Raw genomic sequence first — 25,321 nt, forward strand, 5'->3', positions numbered from 1 at the left:
GTAACAGGTTATAGGGCCAAAGACATCTTACCCCCTATCCAAAGGATGGGGGATCAAATGTCTGATCCTGGGGGGCCTGCCGCTGGGACCCCCCCGCAATCTCCGTGCAGCACCTGCGTTCTATGTGGGGCTGCGTCTCCAGTCTCTGAAAGCTATTTCTTTCCGGGACTGGAGATGTGACGTCAAGCCAAGCCCCCTCTATTCATGACTATGGGAGGGGGCGTGATGTTATATCACATCTCCAGTCCTGGAAAGAAAGCTTCCTGAGACTGGAGACACAGCCCCGCATAGAATAATGGTGTGGCACGGAGAACGCGGGGGGGTTCCAGTGGCGGGCCCCCCAGGATCAGACGACATATCCCCTATCCTTTGGATAGGCGATAAGATGTCTTTGGCCGGATAACCCCTTTAAGGAAAGCAGGAAGCTATAATCCTTACTTATTGTTAGAATGGGTTGGTACACTTGGGGTGCGTGTATCCTAAACCTGTACTGTGCAGTGGACTGTTGTGGAGCCTCTCCTGTGTTTAAAACAATTGAAATAGACAATAACCTTTAGTGTCCACCGTCCTCTAAGGAAACTCAAATGGCAGTATTGACCAGTGTTTTGACCATAGAAATGCCCCAAGATGGTGATCGGCTGGACCCCTAGTGCCAACAAAGAGGTGTCCTATAGAGTTGGTTGACTTCCAAGGTTGAGCTTGTCTTTTTACTTAAATAAAAGTATTAAGAAGTTGACCCTTTGCTTCCACTTGTTTACTTGCATCAATTGGGCAAATTGTGTTGCACCCAGCTCTTACTATAGTTGTGCCCATCTCCTTTTCTTTTGCTAACCCCCCAACATATATTTACTTATTATTTGCTATGGGCAACTGGTCAACTTTTCCTCTGCGCAAGTTTTGATATCTCTCGCCATATATTCTCTTAGATGAAACACAAATCAGACTGCTGTGCTTTTCAGTACGGTATACCTGGCTTTGACCACCAGATGGCGCGCTACCAAGCAGTGAGTGAGCTGTGTGTGACAGGCTCTGTCAAAGGTCCAGCCCCGCTTACTCAGCAGTGCAGATAATACGCTTAGCCCGGCTTGTTGTCACACACAGAGCTGTCACTGGGGCTCATCTGCGGCCGGCAGATCAGGAAGTGTTCACACAGCACAGCCGCATAGGGCAAGTCGCAGGTTGACTTGTGGAAGATGTTGCTGGGAATATACTGTGTCTGACGGGAACTTATTATGATCGATCCCTCTGCCAGGAGTAAGTGATGGCTGTAAAGTGCAACGAGGACTGGATGGGCGCTCTGCCAGTATCTCTATGGGCAATGCCACTGTCCAACTTGGCAATACCAGGTATTTCCATTTATTTTTATATAGCTGGAATGGAATTGAGAAGCTGTTGCATTGTTCTAGTTCTGTGCAAGGTGAGTTATAGGTCAATCTAGTCTGCTCTGCACCTACTGTCATACTGTATATAGATTTATTTCACCAGATCAGGGGCATCTGGGTACCCCTATTCCTGGGCACATATACAAGAATGTATGGCATTACCACAGGGCTATGAGTACCTGATGTATAATAATGTGAAAAAAAAACTTGTATCACTTCTAGCTAACTGGATTGTCTTATACTCCAAGCCACAAGGTAACCCCTCCTGTGATGCCATAAAAGTAATGTAAATATGGGGAACCAGTGGGTTAAAAATGGGCACTGTTATTGTGGCTTTACTGCAGGGGAAAGTGCTGCAATGTTAGGGAAGGAGAATAGACAGACTGCTCAGGAACTGCTGCAGGTGGGAGGCACATTTAGTCAGTGCTGCGCCTGCTGTAGGGGATTTTATAACCTTTTCCCAGTTGTCCTTAGAAGTAAAATGAATGGCTGAGGGTTTATATTTGGTACCACACATGGGGTTTGCAATAGCAACATTTCGTACATCTGTTTCTTGAAAAACAAGATCATACTGGTCCAGCATGTAATATAGTAGTCTATATAAATAAGTTATACATATCAAATTTATAAAGATGCATCTGTATATATATTTATTGTGGGTTTCATCTGTCTTTATTCTTTATTAACAAAACAACTGCAGCCTATATGCACAAAAATAAATCTTTCTTGTTCAGCACTAACTATAAAGATCTCTTCCATATCTTTACAGGTGGCTTACTACCAGCCACCCAACAAAATAGACAACAAACATGTTACACAAGTCTAATTTTTGAGGCTGAAAACTTCCAGATTTAAACTCCTCAGTGGTGCAGTTTTAGTTTGGGTGCTGAACTTGGGCATCTACAGCACTTCCATAGAAATGAATGGAGTGTGTGCTGTCTGTAGCACATGCTCCTCGCAGAGCGCCCGGGCCTGTCCCTGCGTTAGGACCCCTGGGAATAAGGGATAAGTTGCTTTTGACCAGCCCACCCCTTTTAAGTCTCACCAGGGATTTAACTATTTCTGGATTTCCTGAATTGGGGGCTCATTTTGTACCATAATTGTTGTTATTATCAGCAGCATTTTGGCATAGATTGAACTTTTTGTTCATTTTTATAAAATTTTTATTGGATAAGTGACCTAAAAATGCAATTCTGGCCTTTGGCATTAATTTTTTTTACATTTATGCTATTAGCCGTACAGTTTAGATAACATATTTTATTCGTACATTTCCACATTCAGTGATACCAAATATGTTTTGAAAAGGGGGGAATCCATTTTTTATTATAGAGCTTTTAAAAAAAAAAAAAAAAAATGTATTAACAACATTTTTACACTTCGATCAGCTATCATTTAATTGCCTATTTAATTCAATGCAAGTCCATTGTATTAAGTTGATTTCTCAGCGATCTGCCTATGGCAAGGTGTAAGAGCGGAGTTGATCTGACGTCACTGTCTGTTAATATAGCTATCAATGGAGATAGCTCTATACCATCTATTTTCCTTGGCCCCCAGCTGCTAAACACAGCCATGAGTGCTGGGTATGGCATAGGCTCCAGTCCCCCACAAAAAAAAGAAAGGTAGGTGCACACATGCAAAACCTCAACCGAGTATTTTGTATATGGTACATCACAAGGACTCTGCTCCTCCTTTTACTGTCCTGCTGCCTTTGGTCAATTGACTTTCTTTTATTATTTCCTGTTACCCCTGCATATTTTAGGTTCAGTGGTTCTCAACCTGGGGTAAAAGTACCCCCATGGGTACTTAGCAGTTCTCCAGGGGGGACTTGAAAAAACAAATCAGTAATGGCAGCCACAGCCACTGGTTACTGATCTGGACCACTTTGAAAGAAATGGTAGACTGACGTCACTGCACCGAGGAGCGGAGCAGGAGGACTGCAAAGGGGAAGCGCGGGTACTGGGCTGCTTTTGGCAGAAACTAGCATCAGCTTTGTTGCCCCACTGCCCCAGCAGATCGGGGACCTACTGCTATGAGCTATAAGTCCCCAGACCAGAAGAGCAGTGGAGCACCAAAGCGGGACAGTACGGCAGCCTACTACTATGTTTGGGGGCCTACAGCTACATTTGGGGGCACAGAGGGGGCCTAACAACTATATGGCGACGCAAAGCTGGTACTATTACTGTGTGTGACAATAAACATGGGGAGTTTGTAAATAGGTTGGTATTGTACTACAGAAAGAAGACTAAAATGTGTTTGGCTGGTTCTGTGGAGAAGTCTTGTATGGGAGAAATCTTAATGGCGGTCTAGGCCAGATAGTGAAGAAAAGAAAAGTAAACCACTCTGGTTAGAGAAGACATCACCTGTAAATCAGGGGACTGGAGAGATAGGGAGAGTAAAGCATATGAATTATATTATAATCATTACAATTTTTTGGGAATTGGCTTTCAAGGGGTATTCAGGCAAAAAAGGTTGAGAACCACTGTTTTAGGTGATTTCTTTTGCACTTGATGCTAAGCTACCATGGAAATTACATTTTGAAGCTTAATGATGTGCCACTGTACTGGGGATGGAGTGTTCCGACACAACAACTACTTCAGAAAAACAGAGAAAAGTGTCTAAATAATCGGGGTCTCTGCATCACTATAAAGCAGCATTGCTCAATCCGTAGCTTGCAAAACTACAACTCCCAGCAGAATCAGACAACTAAATGCTTTGTGAACATGCTTAGAGTTGCAGAGCTACTTTTTGTTTCAAACTGACAGGCAGCAGCTGAGAGCAGTAGTTCCACAACAAGTGTAGTGTCATTGGTGGTCTATAGACCTATGTATATGGATATATCACAGAATGTACATTAACCTTTTAATTTTATTAGGCTGGGTTCACACTGCATTTATGCAATATGTCACAGTAATCCATCAGTATGCTGCAAAAAAATAGATGCTGATGTTCACTGGGGCATACTGGAGTACTCCCCATTTCAATGGCCTCAACGTAGACAGGGCGGATTTTGCATAGAGGAGCAGTGGCTTGGAAGTTGCATCAAGCCGCAAAAAGCCTCACTACACAGGGAAGATCTTGGAAAAAGGAGCAGTACCAAGATGCCAACAGCCTCAACAGACAGAGTGCATGTATATAGGAGTATAGCCAAGTAGTCTCCCCTTAGCTGACCCACCCACTTTACTGGTAGCAGATTTAACTGTGTGCAGGCAAAGTCACATGACTGGTAGTGAGCGAGGAGATTGGTGCTTCAGATGGGGCCAGGAAACCACACTCTGTATGTATCCCCATATGGAGTTCACCTACCATTATATATATGATTAGGTGAAAAACACCTTTAATATTCAAATATATCATATCTGCATTACATACCTTACAATACATTATCTTTAAAGGGAACCTGTCTTGTTAAAAAAGCAGTTCAGTCTGCAGAGATCAAACGGATAGCTAGGACAGAGTGATGAATTGTGGGAATATCTTTTTATCTATCTCATCTATCTATCTATCTATCTACCTACCTAATATCTATCTACCTATATCTATCTAATTTTGTGGGACAAGTTCAAGCATTTATTCCTGTAAACCTCTGCTCATTCTAGACTAAGTAGTCATGTGGGTTGACAGCTATTTCAGTGACTGACAGCTAGCCATCTATATGTAAGTATGCATATATATAGAGCTGTCAGTTACTGATTGGGTCCACCGACTTGACTACTTTGCCCAGAATGAGCAGAGGTTTACATGAAAGTACTAGTTTTTCTGAAACTTTTCCCAAAAAATCATTCAGTGACAAACACTGTAAAGTTGAAATAATTGTTCATAATTCTATGCAAAGCAAGCAATTGGTGCCAAAGTTTCCAAAATGTCATATATAAAGGGTCTTCAAAAGGGTCTATTAACACAGCAGAATTTCCGCCGGTGGAATCCGCCTGAAGTTAAAGCCCAAAACACTTCTATGGGTTTCCCCACTCCCGTTGAAGTGTATCGGGCATTCACTTCAGACGGAATTCCGACGCCAGGAGGAATTTCAGTATAAAATATCATAGGATATAGAGATTTTTTAGGTGCATATTTGTGTGCAAAATGTTGCGCAAAGCATCTCCTTTTTGTGCACCGAGTTTGATAGAATTCTTCATAGCGATGTCTACATTCATGTTTACCGTAGAGCACTTTATCCTGTAGACTTGGATTTATTAACTGCGTCCCTTTGATTTTACGGACAAAAAATGCGCAAAAGCCCTTATATACCACCTCGGAGGACACGTATTTAAGTGTTAGAAAGCATCAGAGAATTGTAAACGTGTGTTCCTCTTTAGCAAGCAACATAGAATAGATGAGGTGATTTCTAAGGGTGCGCACAATTTCCAAGACATGTGCGCCTGCTTAGAAAATTGAGCGTAGGAACATGGGGGATAGACTATCATCATGGCGTCAATGAGACAAACCAGTGGGTCATATAGGGAACGAGCCAGTTCTCCGGATCCACCCAAAGGGCTTTATAATTTCCCTGAATTGTAATGTGGACCTCAGTCCTAGTGGCTGAGTTATTCCCTTTCAGATATCTGTAAGGCCAAAAGGACAATAATCATACCACCCTTATGGAGTCTTTTTCTGACCGTTTGAGTGGACACATGCACATTTGTGGCCTGCTGGAGGTCATTTTGCAGGGCTCTGGCAGTGCTCCTCCTTGCACAACGGCAGAGGTAGTGGTCCTGCTGCTGGGTTGTTGCCCTCCTACGGCCTCCTCCACATCTCCTCATATACTGGCCTGTCTCCTGGTAGCGCCTCCTTGCTCTGGACACTACGCTGACAGACACAGCAAACCTTCTTGCCACAGCTCGCATCGATGTGCCATCCTGGATGAGCTGCACTACCTGAGCCGCTTGTGTGGGTTGTAGACTCCATCTCATGCTACCACTAGAGTGAAAGCACCGCCAGCATTCGAAAGTGACCAATACATCAGCCAGGAAGCATAGAAAGTGAGAAGTTGGCTGTGGTCACCACCTGTAGAACCACTCCTTTATTGGGGGTGTCTTGCCCCCTGTTGACTGTTCCATTTGCACAACAGCATGTGAAATTGATTGTCAATCAGTGTTGCTTCCTGAGTGGACAGTGGGATTTCACAGAAGTGTGATTGACTTGGAGTTACATTGTGTTATTTAAGTGTTTTCTTTATATTTTTTGAGCAGTGTATTACATTACTGACAATGTGCATGCTAGAACGTCAGGCTTTTGTGACTGGATTTGATAAAGAGGATTGTCTAAGAAGATAATCCATCATTTATAGGATTAACTGTAGATTGTTAATGACCTGAATCCAAGGACGTTGTTGGAATGCACTGTTTGCTTTTCCTCTATGATTTCTTAATAGTATTTAACAATTTCATTTTTTATATTATATTTTAATTAAATCTTGAAAGTAGTTCATGCCATTAACCATGTCTTGGTTACTCCTGTCATCCGAAATCATTAACTCCTTCATTTCAAATAAAATGCTGTAATGTCTTCATAAGGTCACATGAGTGTTTGATCTTCAATAATACCCAAACAAGCAGCAGAACATTCAATGAAAAGAGAAATATCGCACACCATTGCTAGTTACACGATAACACTGCATATTTATTAGTGTGATGTTCTTATCTTACAGCTCCAGTACATATAATAAAGTCATGCTTTGGTGTTGCACATTTGCAAACTGACTAAAGATGGCACCAAACAACCTGATCACTGTCCAGTATAGGTGAACACGTACACAGTACAGTATAGGTGAAGAAGTACAAATGCATACATTGTTGGTTAACTACAGGCATGTTGAGGCCATTTAAAAAGTGTAATCTGAGTTATATTTAGTTGTTCTATGTATGTCCAGTGTTACATTAGAAACAATCACGGGACCACCATAAGAAATTACTTCCATACAGCAAATGGTTAGAGTCCTTTATGCCTTCGCCCAAGTATCTAAGCTTTGGAGTTCTAGTTCTGAAATTCCTGCATGTCAGGTTTTTTCTACTCTAAATTATTGCAAAATAGTGGACCCCATTCACAGTGAATGGGACCTGTCAAATATGTTGAAGCCAGTTGTGACACCCTCCATCCCAGTCCCATTATCAGTGGCTCTAATGGAGCTCCCAATCAGAGCTCTGTGACATTGATGTGGATGAGGTGCTGTCTGCTTTATTATCACTTTTGACACCATGCACGGGCTGTTTCTTTCGCTAGACAACCCCATTGATGTGAATCCATGTCTTTTTTCATGTAACATGAATTTTGTATTCACTGATTTCAAATCCGAAAAATATGGACACCACTTCTTGATGCAGATTTTGGCGGAACCACACAGAGCAGCCAGCTATCGATTAGTTAATCTGTGGCTAGATCTGTAGCGAAATCTGTGGCATAGCAAACAAATTCACTGCAGAAATCTAAATTATGCTTTGGATTTTTACCATAGATTCCACGGTGACAAATCTATTACATTTTATTTAGTCCAAATAATTATAACTCCATAACACTAGGTTTCCATGGAGGTTTTTTCTGGTATTTTTTGGAAAACTGCCATTGCAGGGAGGAGAAGTGTAAGTACTTCCTTTATATGTCCCATTCCTTTTGAATACACTTCTGGCTTTGGCTTAAAAACTGCAGTGGCCGTATTCCAAAAACTGACAGAAAAAAAAACCTGTGTGGAAACCTAGCTGAAAACGGGAATGAACAAGAAAGATATACTAAACCAATTCATCTTTATTTAAATTCAAAATATATATTTTGGGTAGGGTCACTTGTGGCGTATTTTGCTGAGTATGTGCTGCAGCTGATTTTGATACCCATTGACTTCAAAGGGTAGGAAAATATGCAGCGGCAAATACGCAGCATATTACGGCACGTGTGACCCTACCCTTAAAGCGTACCTGTCAGATCCAACAAAAAAACATGTTTTTTAATATATCACTCAGTACCTAATACTGACCATGTACATCAAATTTTTATGTATCTAGCATCTTTATTTATTTTTTTATTACACTATTAATTTAGCTCACTAGTCTGAATTCCTCTAAAAGGGAGGGGGCATGGCCTCACTGTGCAGGTCTCCGCCCCCTCCCTCAGTATGCTGTCTGCTCACACCTCCCCTAGCATTAGAAAAACTACAACTCCCAGCTTGTCCTCACTGATAGTAGCGGGACACAAGCTGACAGTGGGAGGATTTTTCCTCAGCTGTGAGCCCTGCGCTCACAGCTGTCAATCAAGGAAGTGTGTCCATGACATAGGTGATGACGCATGGACACAGCAGGACTAGTATGTGTCCAATCAGGCAGGGGGGGGGGCAGTTGTTTGACTGGCTTTTTCAGTATGAAATACTGAAAATTTTCTAATGAAAGCAATTGCAAAACCTATTGGTTTACAACATATCAAAAGGTTTTTATCTGACAGTGCCCATTTAAACACATTAAATGGTGGACATCGACGCACCCACACAGAAAGTGCATCTTGAGTGGCATCCGAATACGTTTATGACTGTGCAAAAATGTATAGAGTAAAAGTGGTTGAGATGAGTAACACAAAGTAGGTTTGATGATAAAAAAAATATAGGATTCATTCTTATAGAATACATTATTAAAGGGGTATTCCAGGAATTCTTTTTATTTGACTATGCTACAGGGGCTGTAAAGTTAGTGTAGTTCATAATATAGTGTCTGTACCTGTGTGTGACGGTTTTCTCACAATTCTTCTGTGATTTTCACCCCAATATTTATTTTTAACAGCATACAAAATGACTGTTGTCTCAGATATTTCCCAGGTTGCAATGCGTCCGAGACCTGACTCACTAGTCAGCTGATGACAGGGAGCCTGTCTGCTTCAATGGGTGGAGAGAGATCAATCTGCAACTGATGCAACAGCTGTAGACACCCTGATTGAAAATCACAGGTCTTTTGAATGGATGCAGCTAATTTATGTTTCAATGGGTGGGGTGGCTGATGTGTGGGAGAGAGGATGAAAAATGGAATTATGGGATTTGTAGTCAAAAAAAGAAAAGTCAAACAGGAAATACCAGTTCGCAAAAAGCTAGCCACAGTATTATGGTAATCTCACAACATAGCCATGTAGCCCCAAGACAAGCGCAGATCCTTCCTAAGCATATCCATTACTGTCTGCCAGGTACGTATGAAAATCATCTTATGCTGGATAACCCCTTTAATGAAACATAAATAAAGGTTGTGATATTTACCAACAGCTTCTCAATTGTTTAGCTGACAATATTTATAAATGTTGTTAATAATGTATCATAAAGAGAATATTTAATCTGCAGCATATAATACAGAACACCATAGGATACATATTAATGTAACAGAATCTTGTCTACTGTAACCTTTATACTTTGCATTACCAATGCCAATGACAGACCTTAGGGGCCCCTAAAAAGATTAACCTTTAGTTTTCTACTAATCGCTACTTGACACCAAATGAAATCCTGCCTTATTTTTCGAGGCATATGGACAATGTACGTGAGGTGTAGTCCTGAGGCTGATGGCGTCTGAATTGTGCTTCTTGATCAGAGTCACTTAACCCAAGGAGTAGCTTCAGATATGTGTAAAGCTTATAGTACAAGCTTCTCATATAAGACACACATGTATGTAAAGGATTTAGAAGATATTAGTGGACATACAAGGGAACCATAATGCATTATGCTGTACAGCAGTGGTCTCAAACTGTGGCCCTCCAGATGTTGCAAAACTTCGACTTCCGCCAACGGCTGTCTGGGAATGCCAGGAGTTGAAGTTTTGCAACATTTGGAGGGCCACTGCTCTACATACTTTAATGTTCATAAAATAGACATTATTGTTCCTTTCATTTTAGGTCGGAGCAGTTTAAAACCTCCACCTCCCCGAACACTTAACACTTTAACCCATGTGTATAAGCTTAAAGGGGTACTCCGCTGGAAAACATTTTTTTTTTAATCAACTGGTGCCAGAAAGCTAAACAGATTTGTAAATTACTTCTGTTTAAAAATCTTAATCCTTCCAGTACTTATCAGCTGCTGTATACTACAGAGTAAGTTGATTTCTTTTTTTATTTCTTTTCTATCTGACCACAGTGCTCTCTGCTAACACCTCCCTCTATCCATTTTAGGAACTGTCCAGAGTAGGAGCAAATCCCCATAGCAAACCTCTCCTGCTCTAGACAGTTGATTTAAAAAAATATATATATGTTTTCCAGCAGAGTGCCCCTTCCTCAGTAACTATGTTGCTGCCCATCATTATTAAAAGCCGTAACTTGTAGACCACTATTCACACCAAATACTTTCTCTTCCTTATTCATAATCTTTCACCTGTTACTGGGCCCGAAGCAAATGCCATGCCTGCTATACTGGTAGTGGTGCCCTTGATTTAAAGGGGTACTCCTGTGGAAAACTTTTTTTTTTTTTTTATAAACTTGTGCCAGAAAGTTAAACAGATTTGTAAATCACTTCTATTAAAAAAAATCTTAATCCTTCCAGTACTTTTTAGGGGATGTACACTAAAGAGAAATAAAAATAAAAAAAAGGAATGCATTTCCTCTGATGTCATGACCACAGTGCTCTCTGCTGACCTCTGCTGTCCCTTTTAGGAACTTTCCAGAGCAGGAGAAAATCCCCATAGCAAACATATGCTGCTTTGGACAGTTCCTAAAATGGACAGCAGAGGTCAGCAGAGAGCACTGTGGTGATGACATCAGAGGAAATGCATTACTTTTTTAGATTTCTCTTTAGTATACATCCCCTAAAAAGTACTGGAAGGATTAAGATTTTTTAATAGAAGTGATTTACAAATCTGTTTAACTTTCTGGCACCAGTTGATTTAACCCCTTAAGGACTCAGCCCATTTTGGCCTTAAGGACTCAGACAATTTAATTTTTACGTTTTCATTTTTTCCTCCTCGCCTTCTAAAAATCATAACTCTTTTATATTTTCATCCACAGACTAGTATGAGGGCTTGTTTTTTGCGCGACCAGTTGTCCTTTGTAATGACATCACTCATTATATCATAAAATGTATGGCGCAACCAAAAAACACTATTTTTGTGGGGAAATTAAAACGAAAAACGCAATTTTGCTAATTTTGAAAGGTTTCGTTTTCACGCCGTACAATTTATGGTAAAAATGACGTGTGTTCTTTATTCTGAGGGTCAATACGGTTAAAATGATACCCATTATTACGTACTTTTCTATTATTGTTGCGCTTAAAAAAAATCACAAACTTTTTAACCAAATTAGTACGTTTATAATCCCTTTATTTTGATGACCTCTAACTTTTTTATTTTTCCGTATAAGCGGCGGTATGGGTTCTCATTTTTTGCGCCATGATCTGTACTTTTTTTTGACACCACATTTACATATGAAAAACTTTTAATTAATTTTTTATAATTTTTTTTTTAAATAAAATGCATTACAAAAGTAGGAATTTTTGACTTTTTTTTTTTTCGTTCACGCCGTTCACCGTACGGGATCATTAACATTTTATTTTAATAGTTCGGACATTTACGCACGCTGCGATACCAAATATGTCTATAAAAAAAAAATTACGCTTTTTGGGGGTAAAATAGGAAAAAACGGACGTTTTACTTTTTTATTGGGGGAGGGGATTTTTCACTTTTTTTTACTTTTACTTTTAAATTTGTTTACATTTTTTTTTACACTTGAATAGTCCCCATAGGGGACTATTCATAGCAATACCATGATTGCTAATACTGATCTGTTCTATGTATAGGACATAGAACAGATCAGTATTATCGGTCATCTCCTGCTCTGGTCTGCTCGATCACAGACCAGAGCAGGAGACACCGGGAGCCGCACGGAGGAAGGAGAGGGGACCTCCATGCGGCGTTATGAATGATCGGATCCCCGCAGCAGCGCTGCGGGCGATCCGATCATTCATTCAAATCGCAAACTGCCGCAGATGCCGGGATCTGTATTGATCCCGGCACCTGAGGGGTTAATGGCGGACGCCCGCGAGATCCCGGGCGTCGGCCATTGCCGGCGGGTCCCTGGCTGCGATCAGCAGCCGGGATCAGCCGCGCATGACATGGGCATCGCTCCGATGCCCGCGGTTATGCACAGGACGTAAATGTACGTCCTGGTGCGTTAAGTACCACCTCACCAGGACGTACATTTACGTCCTGCGTCCTTAAGGGGTTAAAAAAAAAAGTTTTCCACCGGAGTACCCCTTTAAAGCCCTTCAAAAGTTGCATAACTCTGGGCAATTGTGTTAGGTTATGGTACTAGACTTATTGCTTTACTTTTTCTTATTATGTTTTATGAATTTAAGGTGATCTATTCTATTTCAGGATCACATGACTCATTCAGTTATTGGGTTGACGAAAAATCTCCTGTTGGACCCGACCAGGCAACATCAATCAAACGTTTAGCAAAAATCTCCTTGGTAAAGAAACTTATGAAGAAATGGTCTGTTACCCAGAACTTAACTTTCAAGGAACAACTGGAGTCAGGTATTCGCTATTTTGACCTGCGGGTATCTTCTAAGCCAGAGGAAGCTGAAATGGAGATCTACTTCATACATGGCTTGTTTGGAATTAAAGTATGGGATGGACTGACAGAAATTAACACTTTCCTAACAAACCACAGCACTGAAGTTGTTTTGTTAGACTTTAACCACTTCTATGCAATGGAACATACACATCATTTGTATCTTGTGAATATGCTGCGGGAGGTGTTTGGCAGCAAACTCTGTATAGCTGACTGTGTTGAAAACATTACATTACAATACCTGTGGGAAAAGAAGTATCAGGTAGGCAAAGACTTCAGTTCTCTTCAATTAAAGCTACGCTAAAAATAAGATTATCATCTGACTTCAGGACTAGGACATTGTTGGAGAAGGTGGGAACAAGAATATTCAAAAATATGAGGGGTATATGGAAATTGTACAAGACAAATGTCTACTTACAAATTTCTTTCAGGAGAGATAAACACCATGGCGGAGTTTTTTCAAACCTTGTGCAGAGGAACAGTGGTGCAGATGCCCGTAGCAACCAGTCAGCTTTTATTATTTAGAGGCCTTTTTAAAAAGGAAGGCTGAAATCTTATTGGATGTTATTGGCAACTTATCCACTTTTTCTCCCATATATGTCTTTTGTTCTTTTACCCTACTGGAAAAAGAGAGTGTATGTTTATTTGAATGCGCATTGTCTTATTTGAGACAGGTATATACAGGGTGGGCCATTTATATGGATACACCTTAAAGGAGTAGTCCAGTGGTGAACAACTTATCCCCTATCCTAAGGATAGGGGATAAGTTGCAGATCACGGGGGGTCCGACAGCTGGGGCCCCCCGCAATCTCCTGTACGGGGCCCCGACAGCCAGCCGGCAGGGGGCGTGTCGACCTCCGAACGAAGCGGCGGCCGACACACCCCCTCAATACAACTCTATGGCAGAGCCGGAGTGCTGCCTTCGGCAATCTCCGGCTCTGCCATAGCGATGTATTGAGGGGGCGTGTCAGCCGCCGCTTTGTGCGGTGGTCGACACCCGTTATCTGGCCGGAGAGCCTGGCCCCCGTACAGAGAGATCGCAGGGGGCCCCAGCGGTCAGATCCCCCGCGATCTCAAACTAATCCCCTATCCTTAGGATAGGGGATAAGTTTTTCACCACTGGACTACCCCTTTAATAAAATGGGAATGGTTGGTGATATTAACTTTCTGTTTGTGGCACATTAGTATACGTGAGGGGGGAAACTTTTCAAGATGGGTGGTTTTTTCAATAGGAAGAGGGTCATGTGACACATCAAACTTATTGGGAATTTCACAAGAAAAACCATGATGTGCTTGGTTTTAACGTAACTTTATTCTTTCATGAGTTATTTACAAGTTATAACCACTTATAAAATGTGTTCAATGTGCTGCCCATTGTGTTGGATTGTCAATGCAACCCTCTTCTCCCACTCTTCACACACTGATAGCAACACCGCAGGAGAAATGCTAGCACAGGCTTCCAGTATCCGTAGTTTCAGATGCTGCACATCTCGTATCTTCACAGCATAGACAATTGCCTTCAGATAACCCCAAAGATAAAAGTCTAAAGGAGGTCAGATCGGGAGACCTTGGGGGCCATTCAACTGGCCCACGACGACCAATCCACTTTCCAGGAAACTGTTCATCTAGGAATGCTCGGACCTGACACCCATAATGTGGTGGTGCACCATCTTGCTGGAAAAACTCAGGAACGTGCCAGCTTCAGTGCATAAAGAGGGAAACACATCATCGTGTCACAATTTCACATATCCAGTGGCCTCTTCTCCCACTCTTCACACACTGATAGCAACACCGCAGGAGAAATGCTAGCACAGGCTTCCAGTATCCGTAGTTTCAGGTGCTGCACATCTCGTATCTTCACAGCATAGACAATTGCCTTCAGATGACCCCAAAGATAAAAGTCAAAGGGGGCCATTCTTCATCAATGGAAACCTCAAGGCCACTGGATATGTGAAATTGTGACACGATGATGTGTTTCCCTCTTTATGCACTGAAGCTGGCACGTTCCTGAGTTTTTCCAGCAAGATGGTGCACCACCACATTATGGGTGTCAGGTCCGAGCATTCCTAGATGAACAGTTTCCTGGAAAGTGGATTGGTCGTCGTGGGCCAGTTGAATGGCCCCCAAGGTCTCCCGATCTGACCTCCTTTAGACTTTTATCTTTGGGGTTATCTGAAGGCAATTGTCTATGCTGTGAAGATACGAGATGTGCAGCATCTGAAACTACGGATACTGGAAGCCTGTGCTAGCATTTCTCCTGCGGTGTTGCTATCAGTGTGTGAAGAGTGGGAGAAGAGGGTTGCATTGACAATCCAGGACAATGGGCAGCACATTGAACACATTTTATAAGTGGTCAGAAACTTGTAAATAACTCATGAAAGAATAAAGTTACGTTAAAACCAAGCACATCATTGTTTTTCTTGTGAAATTCCCAATAAGTTTTATGTGTCACATGACCCTCTTCCTATTGAAAAAACAAAAGTTGGATTCAAAATGGCGGCCATGGTCACCACCCATCTTGAAAAGTTTCCCCCCTCACATATACTAATGTGCCACAAACAGGAAGTTAATATCCCCAACCATTCCCATTTTATTAGGGTGTATCCATATAAATGGCCCACCCTGTAGTTAGGATTGAAAAAAAGAGTTAACTTATTTCCCTATTGTTTCCCTACTGTGTTAATTGAGAGGAAGGCAAAAACCCTTTGAGTCTGATGCCATTTGCCCCATAAGAGCAGAAAAATCCCTTTCCACCTGCGATATGACAATTGGAATAAATCCCCAGATCAACAATCTGTCCATAGCCTGTAATATTATTATCCTCCAGAAATGCATCCAGGCCCCTTTTGAATTCTGCTTACAGTAAAGAACCCTTGGTGTGTACAGGGAGAGAACCCTTGGTGTGTATATAGTTATTTGGTCCCCCATAAGCTGTCTTTTTTCTAAACTATATAACCCTAGTTTTGATAATCTTTCTGGGTACCATAGACCTCCTTTTCCCATTATTACTTTTTGAACCCTTTGCAGGTCCACTATATATTTCTTGTACACTGGTGCCCAGTACTGTACACAGTATTCTTTGTGTAGTCTGACTAGTGATTTGTACAGTGGTAGAATTATTTCCTTGTCGTAGGCATCTATGCTCCATGATTTTTTATTTTTTTTGGCTTGGCAGCATTGGACTGACTCTGGTTATCACAGTTTCAATTCCGTCTCACTAAAACTAATTTTCCATGTGTTTTTCATTTAGTAAACATTCCCAGCCTGGATTTTTCCTCCCCATGTGCATAACCTTACATTTATCAGTGTTGAACCTTATCTGCCACTTCCAAGCCCAAACCTCCAACCTATCCGGATACATTTGTAACAGTGCATTGTCCTCTATTGTGTTAACCACCTTACACAGTTTAAAATAATCTGCAAAGATCCTACTTTGCTTTTTGCTCCTGTTATATTATTGTATAGTGTATGTATATTGTGTGCCCTGTATAAATACCACTATCAGTTTCTAGAACTTTGTGCAAGCTGACAGGTTGTGGTACTAAGGTTGTGGTGAACTTACCCATTGTGTGTGCTGCCTTTTGGTTAGGCCACAGAGGTGCATAGCTTGCTGAATTTTGATATACCTGGTGTGTATTTGATTGGAAAGTGAGGATATAGTCTGCCATCCTTCTGTATTGGTTCCTGTAGCACAACATGTAGTGCTAGTGCTCAGCATACTTGATGGGTGCATGGAGGCAGAGATAATATTGCAGGTGGAGTTGCAGGACACCCTTCTATAACTAACTTGCACACTCATTCTGGACACACGCAGAAAGTCTTGTTTTTGTTGTCTTTAAGGGGGGAGAATCCCTTTAGGTTTCTAGAAAACTCTTTCCGAAGGCAGAAGAATAAGCTTAAAGGGGTACTCCAGTGGAATTTTTTTTTAAAATGAACTGGTGCCAGAAAGTTAAACATATTTGTAAATGACTTCTATTTAAAAATCTTAATCATTCCAGTACTTATCAGCTGCTGTATGCTACAGAGGGAGTTGTATAGTTATCTCCTTTATGACCACAGTGCTCTCTGCTGACACCTCTGTCCATGTCAGGAGCTGTCCAGAGTAGGAGCAAATCCCTAAAGCAAACCTCTCCTATTCTGTACAGTTTCTGTTAAGGATTAAGATTTTTTTAATAAAAGTAATTTACAAATCTGTTAATTTTCTGCTACCAGTTGATTAGAAAAATGTTATTTTCTACCGGAGAACCCCTTTAAAGAGAAGGAAAGAGAGTGTGAGTGGCACCGGACAAGAAAAACAAGAGCCTTTTAGTTCAATGGCAAAGGAAGGAGGAAATATTATCAACATACATATTGCCATCATACTGTTACTAACCAAATCCTGTATACTGAGACCAATACTACCAATAATACCAGTATACAAGGAGGAATATTAACACTATACATATTACCATCATACTGTTACTGACCAAATCCTGTATGCCTAGACCAATATTACCAATAATACCAGTACACTAGGAGGAAATATTCCCCCCCATACAGTAACCATATAGTGGTAGATATTAGCTCTACACAGGCTCTGCAGACCATATAATTGAGTACATACAGTTACATCAGGTGACGTCTTCTCTGATCGGAGTCGTTCACTTTTCTTCTTCTTCCGGCCCAGACCGTTAGGACCTTCTTCCTTTCACAACTCGTCTCCACAGAACCTGCCAGACTAACATTTTAGGCTCCGCACATTTCCTGCACCTATAACGCTCCATACAGTAATAATAGAGTGGCTAGATAAGTGGGTTGGGGAAGAGTAGGTAGGTCCATCCCCCACCCATTAGGTAGTTAGGTCACTCCAGAAAGTTGACAGGCCCCTTTACATAGTTTCCCTCATTACACAGGTGCCCAGAGTAGGGAGGTACCATCTGTAGGTAGGTCCCCGTGTAGATAGTTACTCCCTGTATGCAGTAGCAGCCCCCTATAAGTAGGGGTTACTCCCTGTAGGTAGGTCCCCCTGTATATAGTTGCAGCCCCCCATATACATTGGCATCCCCTTTTATGTAGTAATCGAAGCAGCCCCCTTAGGTCATAATAACCAGCAGCTCCCTTAGGTAGTAATAGCCAGCAGCACCCCTTAGGTGGTAATAGCAGTAGCCCTGTTGGGTAGTAATCAGTAGCCTCCTTAGATAGTAATAGCCAGCAGCCCCCTTAGGTATTAATAGTAATAGCCCCCTTAGGTAGTAATCAGTAGCCCCATTAGGCAGTAATCAGTAGCCCCCATAGGTAGTTATCAGTAGCCCCCCTAGGTAGTTATCAGAAGCCCCCTTAGGTAGTCATCAGTAGCCCCCTTAGCAAGTAATCAATAGCCCCCTTAGGTTGTTATCAGTAGCCCCCTTAGGTAGTTATCAGTAGACCCCTTAGGTAGTAATAAGTAGCCCCAATAGGTAGAAATCAGTAGCCCCCTTAGGTAACAATAGAAAAAAAACAACAAAAAACATATTTACCTTCCTCCCGGTCTATGGCCTCTTCTGGCATGATGATGACGTCATTCATGTGCCGGAGCGTTGAGGACGGAAGCCCGGGCTTCTTGTCAGCGTCTGCATATTGTGGGCGGCCCACAAGAGTGATTGACAGGGTGAGGAGCCAATGACTCTTCACTCTGTCAATGAGCCGAGCCCGAGCGCTGCATTGAACTGTAGGCGCGTCTGTAAGAATGTTGTGTAAACAGCTGTCCCCTGCTTCTGTGCTGCCGCAGCTGCAGGGGGGTGCAGCAAGGCCCCTTACTGGCAAACTAGCTGACAGTGGCCCTTTCTGTGCAATTCAATTAAAAAATATAGGAATGTGGGTGCACTACTGTGGTAGATGTATACAATGACATTGGCTATCCCTCAACACTGATGTTAAAATTGAGACATTCGCCAGTGTATCCTTATATGAAGGATACACCAGAGCCCGCACACCAACGCCAAGGTTTCTCAAAATGGCGCGGGACCTACGCTAATCCTACCTGTGCTTGATAAGGAAAACAGAGGCCAGTGGGCAATTACGGCAGCATTCGGTCGACTCACAACTTCCTCCCAAATACCCTCCAGCGTGACTGAGCACACATGCAGTGGGAGGAGGGAGGCAAGTTGCAAGCCCCACCTGAGTTGGCTAATATGGGTGCATAGCCTCACAGGTGCTACCGGGGGCTGATTACAAACGGGGTGCCCCGTGCACCTGTGAGGCTATGCACCCATATTAACCAACTCAGGTGGGGCTTGCAACTTGCCTCCCTCCTCCCACTGCATGTGTGCTCAGTCACGCTGGAGGGTATTTGGGAGGAAGTTGTGAGTCGACCGAATGCTGCCGTAATTGCCCACTGGCCCCTGTTTTGCTTATCAAGCACAGGTAAGATTAGCGTTAGGTCCCACGCCATTTTGAGAAACCTTGGCGTTGGTGTGCGGGCTCTGGTGTATCCTTCATATAAGGATATACTGGCGAATGTCTCAATTTTAACATCAGTGTTGAGGGATAGCCAATGTCATTGTATACATCTACCACAGTAGTGCACCCACATTCCTGTATTGTATTATTCTTATTGTTACAGATCCACACCGTTTATCTGGTGTAGGATTCTATAGTGGCACCTGTAGTCCGCTGCAGGCATCCTCCATTGTATGCATTTTTATGTTGGGGATTGCCCCTAGCAATGGACTACAAGGGCAGGATCTGCTCCCCCCAGTATAAATGCACAACCGCATTTGGGGTTGAGCATCTCCAGCCATTTGAGACCACGTTTTTTGTTGTTTGTTTACAATTCAATAAAAAGGCTGAATGACACCTTTAAAGGGGTACTCCGGTGCTTACACATCTTATCCTCTATCCAAAGGATAGGGGATAAGATGCCTGATCGCGGGCGTCCCGACGCTGGGGATGCCCGGGATCATGCACGAGGCACCCCGTTTGTAATCAGCCCTCGGAGCGTGTTCGCTCCGGGTCTGGTTACGGTCAACTGCACGGCCGGCGGTGTGTGACGTCACGCCTCCGCCCCCATGTGACGTCACGCTCCACCCCTCAATACAAGCTTACGGGAGGGTGCGTGATAGCTATCACGCCCCCTCCCGTAGGCTTGCATTGAGGGGCGGAACGTGACATCACATGGGGGCAGAGGCGTGACGTCACACGCCACCGGCCCTGCGGTCGCCGGTAATCAGACCCGGAGCGAACACGCTACGGGTGCTGATTACAAATGGAGTGCCCCGTGCATGATCACGGGCATCCCCAGCGGCGGGACTCCCGCGATCAGGCATCTTATCCCCCTAAGATGTGTAAGCACCGGAGTACCCCTTTAAGGGTCCGTGTTTGAGACACTGGTTGCCACTTTAAGGTGATTGAGAACTTTGAGACCAGAATAAGAGGATCCTGGGTCTAGAGGTGTAATCAGTGGTGGGGAAATCCCGGATGACTGGAGGTTTGACTTAATCAGGGGCACAGACCTGTGTCTTTGCTTTTGTGTCCAGACTAGAACTGTTTGAGCTAGTGATAGTGCACACTTTGCAGGTTAAGTAAAAGATCAGCATACCCAAGGAGTGACAGAAAGAGTGCACAGAAGCACCATCTAAGGCTGGGTTCACACTACGTTTTCCCCCATACGGGAGCGCATACGGCAGGGGGGAGCTAAAACCTCGCGCTCCCGTATGCCTTCGTATGCGCTCCCGTATGTCATTCATTTCAATGAGCCGGCCGGAGTGAAACGTTCGGTCCGGTCGGCTCATTTTTGCGCCGTATGCGCTTTTACAACCGGACCTAAAACTGTGGTCAACCACGGTTTTAGGTCCGGTTGTAAAAGCGCATACGGCGCAAAAAGCTCCCTCCTGCCGTATGCGCTCCCGTATGGGGGAAAACGTAGTGTGAACCCACCCTAACAAAGCATATATAAAAAAAAAACGTGCTAATAGCATAGAAGCTGTGCCATTAATCTGTTCATTTATGTTATGGGGGAAGAAATAGACTAGCAGTATTTTACTTTACTTTTTAAAGAAGTCAGACCACATATAAAGTATTGTGTTCAATTTTGGTCATCTGTATATAAGAAGGACATGATTGAATTGAAGAGGGTGCAGAGGAGGGTGACAAGGATAACTGATGGTGTAGGACCAAGACAGGTTATCAAGCTTGGGGCTATTTAGTTTGGAGAAAAGACGCCTTAGGGGCGGTCTGATCACAATGTACAAATATATGAATGGACAGTACAGAGATCTTTTTAGTGATCTTTTTATACCTAGGCCGGTGACCATGACAAGGGGGCATCCTCTATGTCTAGATGAAATGAGGTTTCACCATCATCACAGACATGGATTTTTTACTGTAAGGCTAGGTTCACACTGTGGAATTTTGGGGCAGAATTTCTGTCGGAGATCAAGCTGGCGGCACTAGGACCGCGCGGACTACATTGCCGTCCCCATAGATTTCAATGCATTTCTGAGCAGATCTCCCAAAAGATCCACCCAGAAATGCATTGCCGTCTATGGGAACGGCAATGCAGTCCGTGTGGTCTTAGTGCCACTGGCTAAATCTCTGGCAGAAATTCTGCCCAGAAAATCTGTAGTGTGAACCTAGCCTAAGAGCAGTGAGACTATGGAACTCTCTGCCACATGATGTTGCGATGTCTGACTCACTAAACAATTTCAAGGAAGGCCTGGATGTTTTTTCTGGAAGAATATTATAGGTTGTGGATACTAGATTTATGAGGATAGAACATTGATCCAGGGATTTATTCTCATTGCCATATTGGAGTGGGGAAGACATTTTTCCTTTGTTATAGGGCAAATGGCATCAGCCTCAAAGATTTTTTTTTCTTCCTCTGGATCAATGCAGTAGGGTTTTCATTTGAACTTTATGGACTCTTTTTTTTCAACCTTATGAACTATGTAAGCACTCAGAATTGTTCTTCTAGCCCATATCATGCACACTCACCATCACTAGTCCCACAGTGCCAGTTTTTTATTCCAGCATAGCTGTATCCATGTGTTTCAGTGCTGTAACTTGGTCATGTGATCACCAGTCTGAACACAGTGTTTAAAGGGGTTATCCACCATAAGGTGATTTTAGTACATACCTGGCAGACAGTAATGGACATGCTTAGGAAGGATCTGCGCTTGTCTTGGGGCTAAATGGCTATGTTGTGAGATTACCTTAACACTGTGGCTAGCTGTTTGTGAACTGGTATTTCCTGTTTGACTTTTCTTTTTTTGACTACAAATCCCATAATTCCATCTTCCTCCCTTTCACACATCAGCCACCCCACCCATTGAAACATAAATGAGCTGCATCCATTCAAAAGACCTGTGGTTTTCAATCAGGGTGCCTACAGCTGTTGCATTAGTTGCAGATTGATCTCTCTCCCACCAAGCGATTGCTCCACACATTGAAGCAGACAGGCTCCCTGTCATCAGCGGACTAGTGAGTCAGGTCTCGGCCGCATTGCAAGTTGGGAAAAATCACAGGTACACACAATATATTATGAACTACACTAACTTTACAGCCCCAGTAGCATAGTCAAATAAAAAAAATTCCATGAATACACCTTTAATGTGTCAGAGGAGGTGGTAAGTCCTGGGTCAGCTGACTTACGGTGAACTACAGAGAGACTACATCACCTACCAGATCCCTAGCTCCACTTGTATGCTGCAGCTCTTTCCGATCGGGATATATATATAGTAATTTTACAATCCCTTGACGCTATGTTCACAATTGGTATTTTTTATGTGATTTTTCCTGTACTTATCAGCTGCTGTATACTACAGAGAAAGTTGTATAGTTCTTTCCAGTCTGACCACAGTGCTCTGCACTGACACCTCTGTCCATGCCAGGAACTGTAGAAAGTAGAAGTAGAAACAAATTCCCATAGCAAACCTCTCCTCTGGACTACTCAATTTCCTCTGTAGTATACAGCAGCTGATAAGTACTGAAAGTGTTAAGATTTTAAAATAGAAGTAAATTGAAGTGTACAAATCTGCTTAACCCTCTGGCACCAGTTGATTTGAAAACATTTGTTTTCCACTGGAGTACCCCTTTAATGCGATTGCACAAATCGCAATAAGAATGCATTGCTTTTACAGCGTTTACAGCTTTCTGTGGGATATGCTGGAAGTCGAATCCCTGTAAGCCCTACATTAAAAATACAAGAAATAAAGGATGTGCTGCCAGCATTATATAACAGGAGTTCTTTTGGGGTCTATACTTTTGGCAACAACAAGGGAACATATACAATAGTAGGCTGAGATGTGTCAGGCAATGGAGAAGTTTGCTAATCCTTTAAATATTCCTGGTTCTATGGGAATAGCAGATCCAGACCAATCTTATTAGGACATTCATTAATACAATGTAACTCCAAGTCAATCACACTTCTGTGAAATCACACTGTCCACTCAGGTAGCAACACTGATTGACAATCAATTTCACATGCTGTTGTGCAAATGGAACAGACAACAAGTGGAAATTATAGGCAATTAGCAAAACACCAGGTGTACAACCCACACAAGTGGTTCAGGTATTACAGCTCATCCAGGATGGCACATCAATGCGAGCTGTGGCAATAAGGTTTGCTGTGTCTGTCAGCGTAGTGTCCAGAGCATGGAGGCGCTATCAGGAGACAGGCCAGTACATCAGGAGACGTGGAGGAGGCCGTAGGAGGGCAACTTCCCAGAAGAAGGACCACTACCTCCGCCTTTGTGCAAGGAGGAGCACTGCCAGAGCAATGCAAAATGACCTCCAGCAGGCCACAAATGTGCAAGTGTCCACTCAAACGGTCAGAAACAGACTCCATGAGGGTGGTATGGGGGCCCGACGTCCACAGGTGGGGGTTGTGCTTACGTGCAGGACATTTGGCATTTGCCAGAGAACACAAAGATTGGCAAATTCGCCACTGGTGCCCTGTGCTCTTCACAGATGAAAGCAGGTTCACACTGAGCACATGTGACAGACGTGACAGAGTTTGGAGACAACATGGAAAACGTTTTGCTGCCCGCAATATCCTTCAGCATGACCGGCTTGGGGGTGGGTCAGTAATGGTGTGGGGTGGTATTTCTCCTTGCCAGAGGTAGCCTGACTGCCATTAGGTACCGAGATCAGATCCTCAGACCCCTTGTGAGACCATATGCTGGTGCGGTTGGCCCTGGGTAACTCCTAATGCAAGACAATGCTAGACCTCATGTGGCTGGAGTGTCAGCAGTTCCTGCAAGAGGAAGGCATTGATGCTATGGACTGGCCCACCCATTCCCCAGACCTGAATCCGGGTGAGCAGAGCTGGGACTTCTTGTCTCGCTCCATCCACCAATGCTACGTTGCATCACAGACTGTCCAGGAGTTGGCCACCTCATCAGGAGCATGCCCAGGAGTTGTAGGGAGGTCATACGGGCACGTGGAGGCCACACACACTACTGAGCCTCATTTTTACATGTTTTAAGGACATTACATCAAAGTCATATCAGCCTGTAGTGTGGTTTTCCACTTCGATTTTGAGTGTGACTCCATATCCAGATCTCCATGGGTTGATAAATGTGATTTCCATTGATAATTTTTGTGTGATTTTGTTGTCAGCACATTCAACTATGTAAAGACGAAAGTATTTCATACGATTAGTTCATTAATTCTTATCTAGGATGTGTTATCTTAGTGTTCCCTTTATTTTTTTGAGCAGTGTATAAATGACCAGAGGTCTTACCAGACAGAGAAATGTAGCAAATGTCAGGCATACTATATAAAAAGATGTCACTACCGTATAAAAAAAATAAAGGAACAGTTAGGATGTCAATATTTCCTCTTTATTTTTGTAGCAAAAGAAAACTGTAATTAGCAACTTACAGCTGCGTCCTCATGATTCGTACTAGCTAGATTGTATACATTTTCAAGGAGCACCTTTGTGTGTGTGTGTGTGTGTGGGGGGGGGGGGGGGGGGGGGTTGTATGCCACAGGAGGCCCCAGCTCAGACAAGATCCAAGCCAGGAAGCCTGCATCAGCGAGTGCCCGCTCCCGGACCGCAGCTAGCAGGGAATCAGCCATACGTCAGATGGAGAAGACTCTTCTCCTCTGGTAGCTCCGCACTGAGTTAGATAAAGGGGGAGGGACTTGTATAAATACAGGAGAGGGGTAGACCTGCCCCTTCCTGCTGAGCACTGCCCCACAAGCCCCACAAGGTTCCAGATCTACCGATCTAGACGTGGCATGTCCCGGTCAGAGGGCCGGTCGACCTACGCGGACAGCCGGTCCAGTGCGGTTGCTGATCCCGTTGTTGCTGCATCCTCAGCGGTTCCTGAATTGCCTTCGCTTGTTTCAGTGCTCCCTCCTGGCCAGGAGGTGGTGGTGCCTCCCTCAACTTCATCTCAGCCTACTGTCGGTGAGTTCGATTTTGCTGGGGCTTGGGGTTCCGGTGGTGGGCAATCTGCCTTGATTCC

The 25,321-nt window shown here is 43.2% G+C and overlaps 1 protein-coding gene across 1 annotated transcript in view; it reads left to right on the forward strand.

The window, feature by feature from the left end:
* The first annotated feature begins 1,051 nt into the window (after positions 1 to 1,051).
* The window catches only part of PLCXD2 (phosphatidylinositol specific phospholipase C X domain containing 2), a 41,883-nt gene continuing 17,613 nt past the window's right edge, over positions 1,052 to 25,321 (forward strand). Inside the window, exons 1-2 of the mRNA XM_056557488.1 lie at positions 1,052 to 1,346; positions 12,695 to 13,155. Coding sequence (XP_056413463.1) covers positions 1,262 to 1,346; positions 12,695 to 13,155 — 546 coding nt within the window. The 5' untranslated portion in view covers positions 1,052 to 1,261. The remainder of the gene's footprint in view (positions 1,347 to 12,694; positions 13,156 to 25,321) is intronic.

This window comes from Hyla sarda, chromosome 2 (genome assembly GCF_029499605.1).
Source record: "Hyla sarda isolate aHylSar1 chromosome 2, aHylSar1.hap1, whole genome shotgun sequence".
Lineage (NCBI taxonomy): Eukaryota > Metazoa > Chordata > Amphibia > Anura > Hylidae > Hyla > Hyla sarda.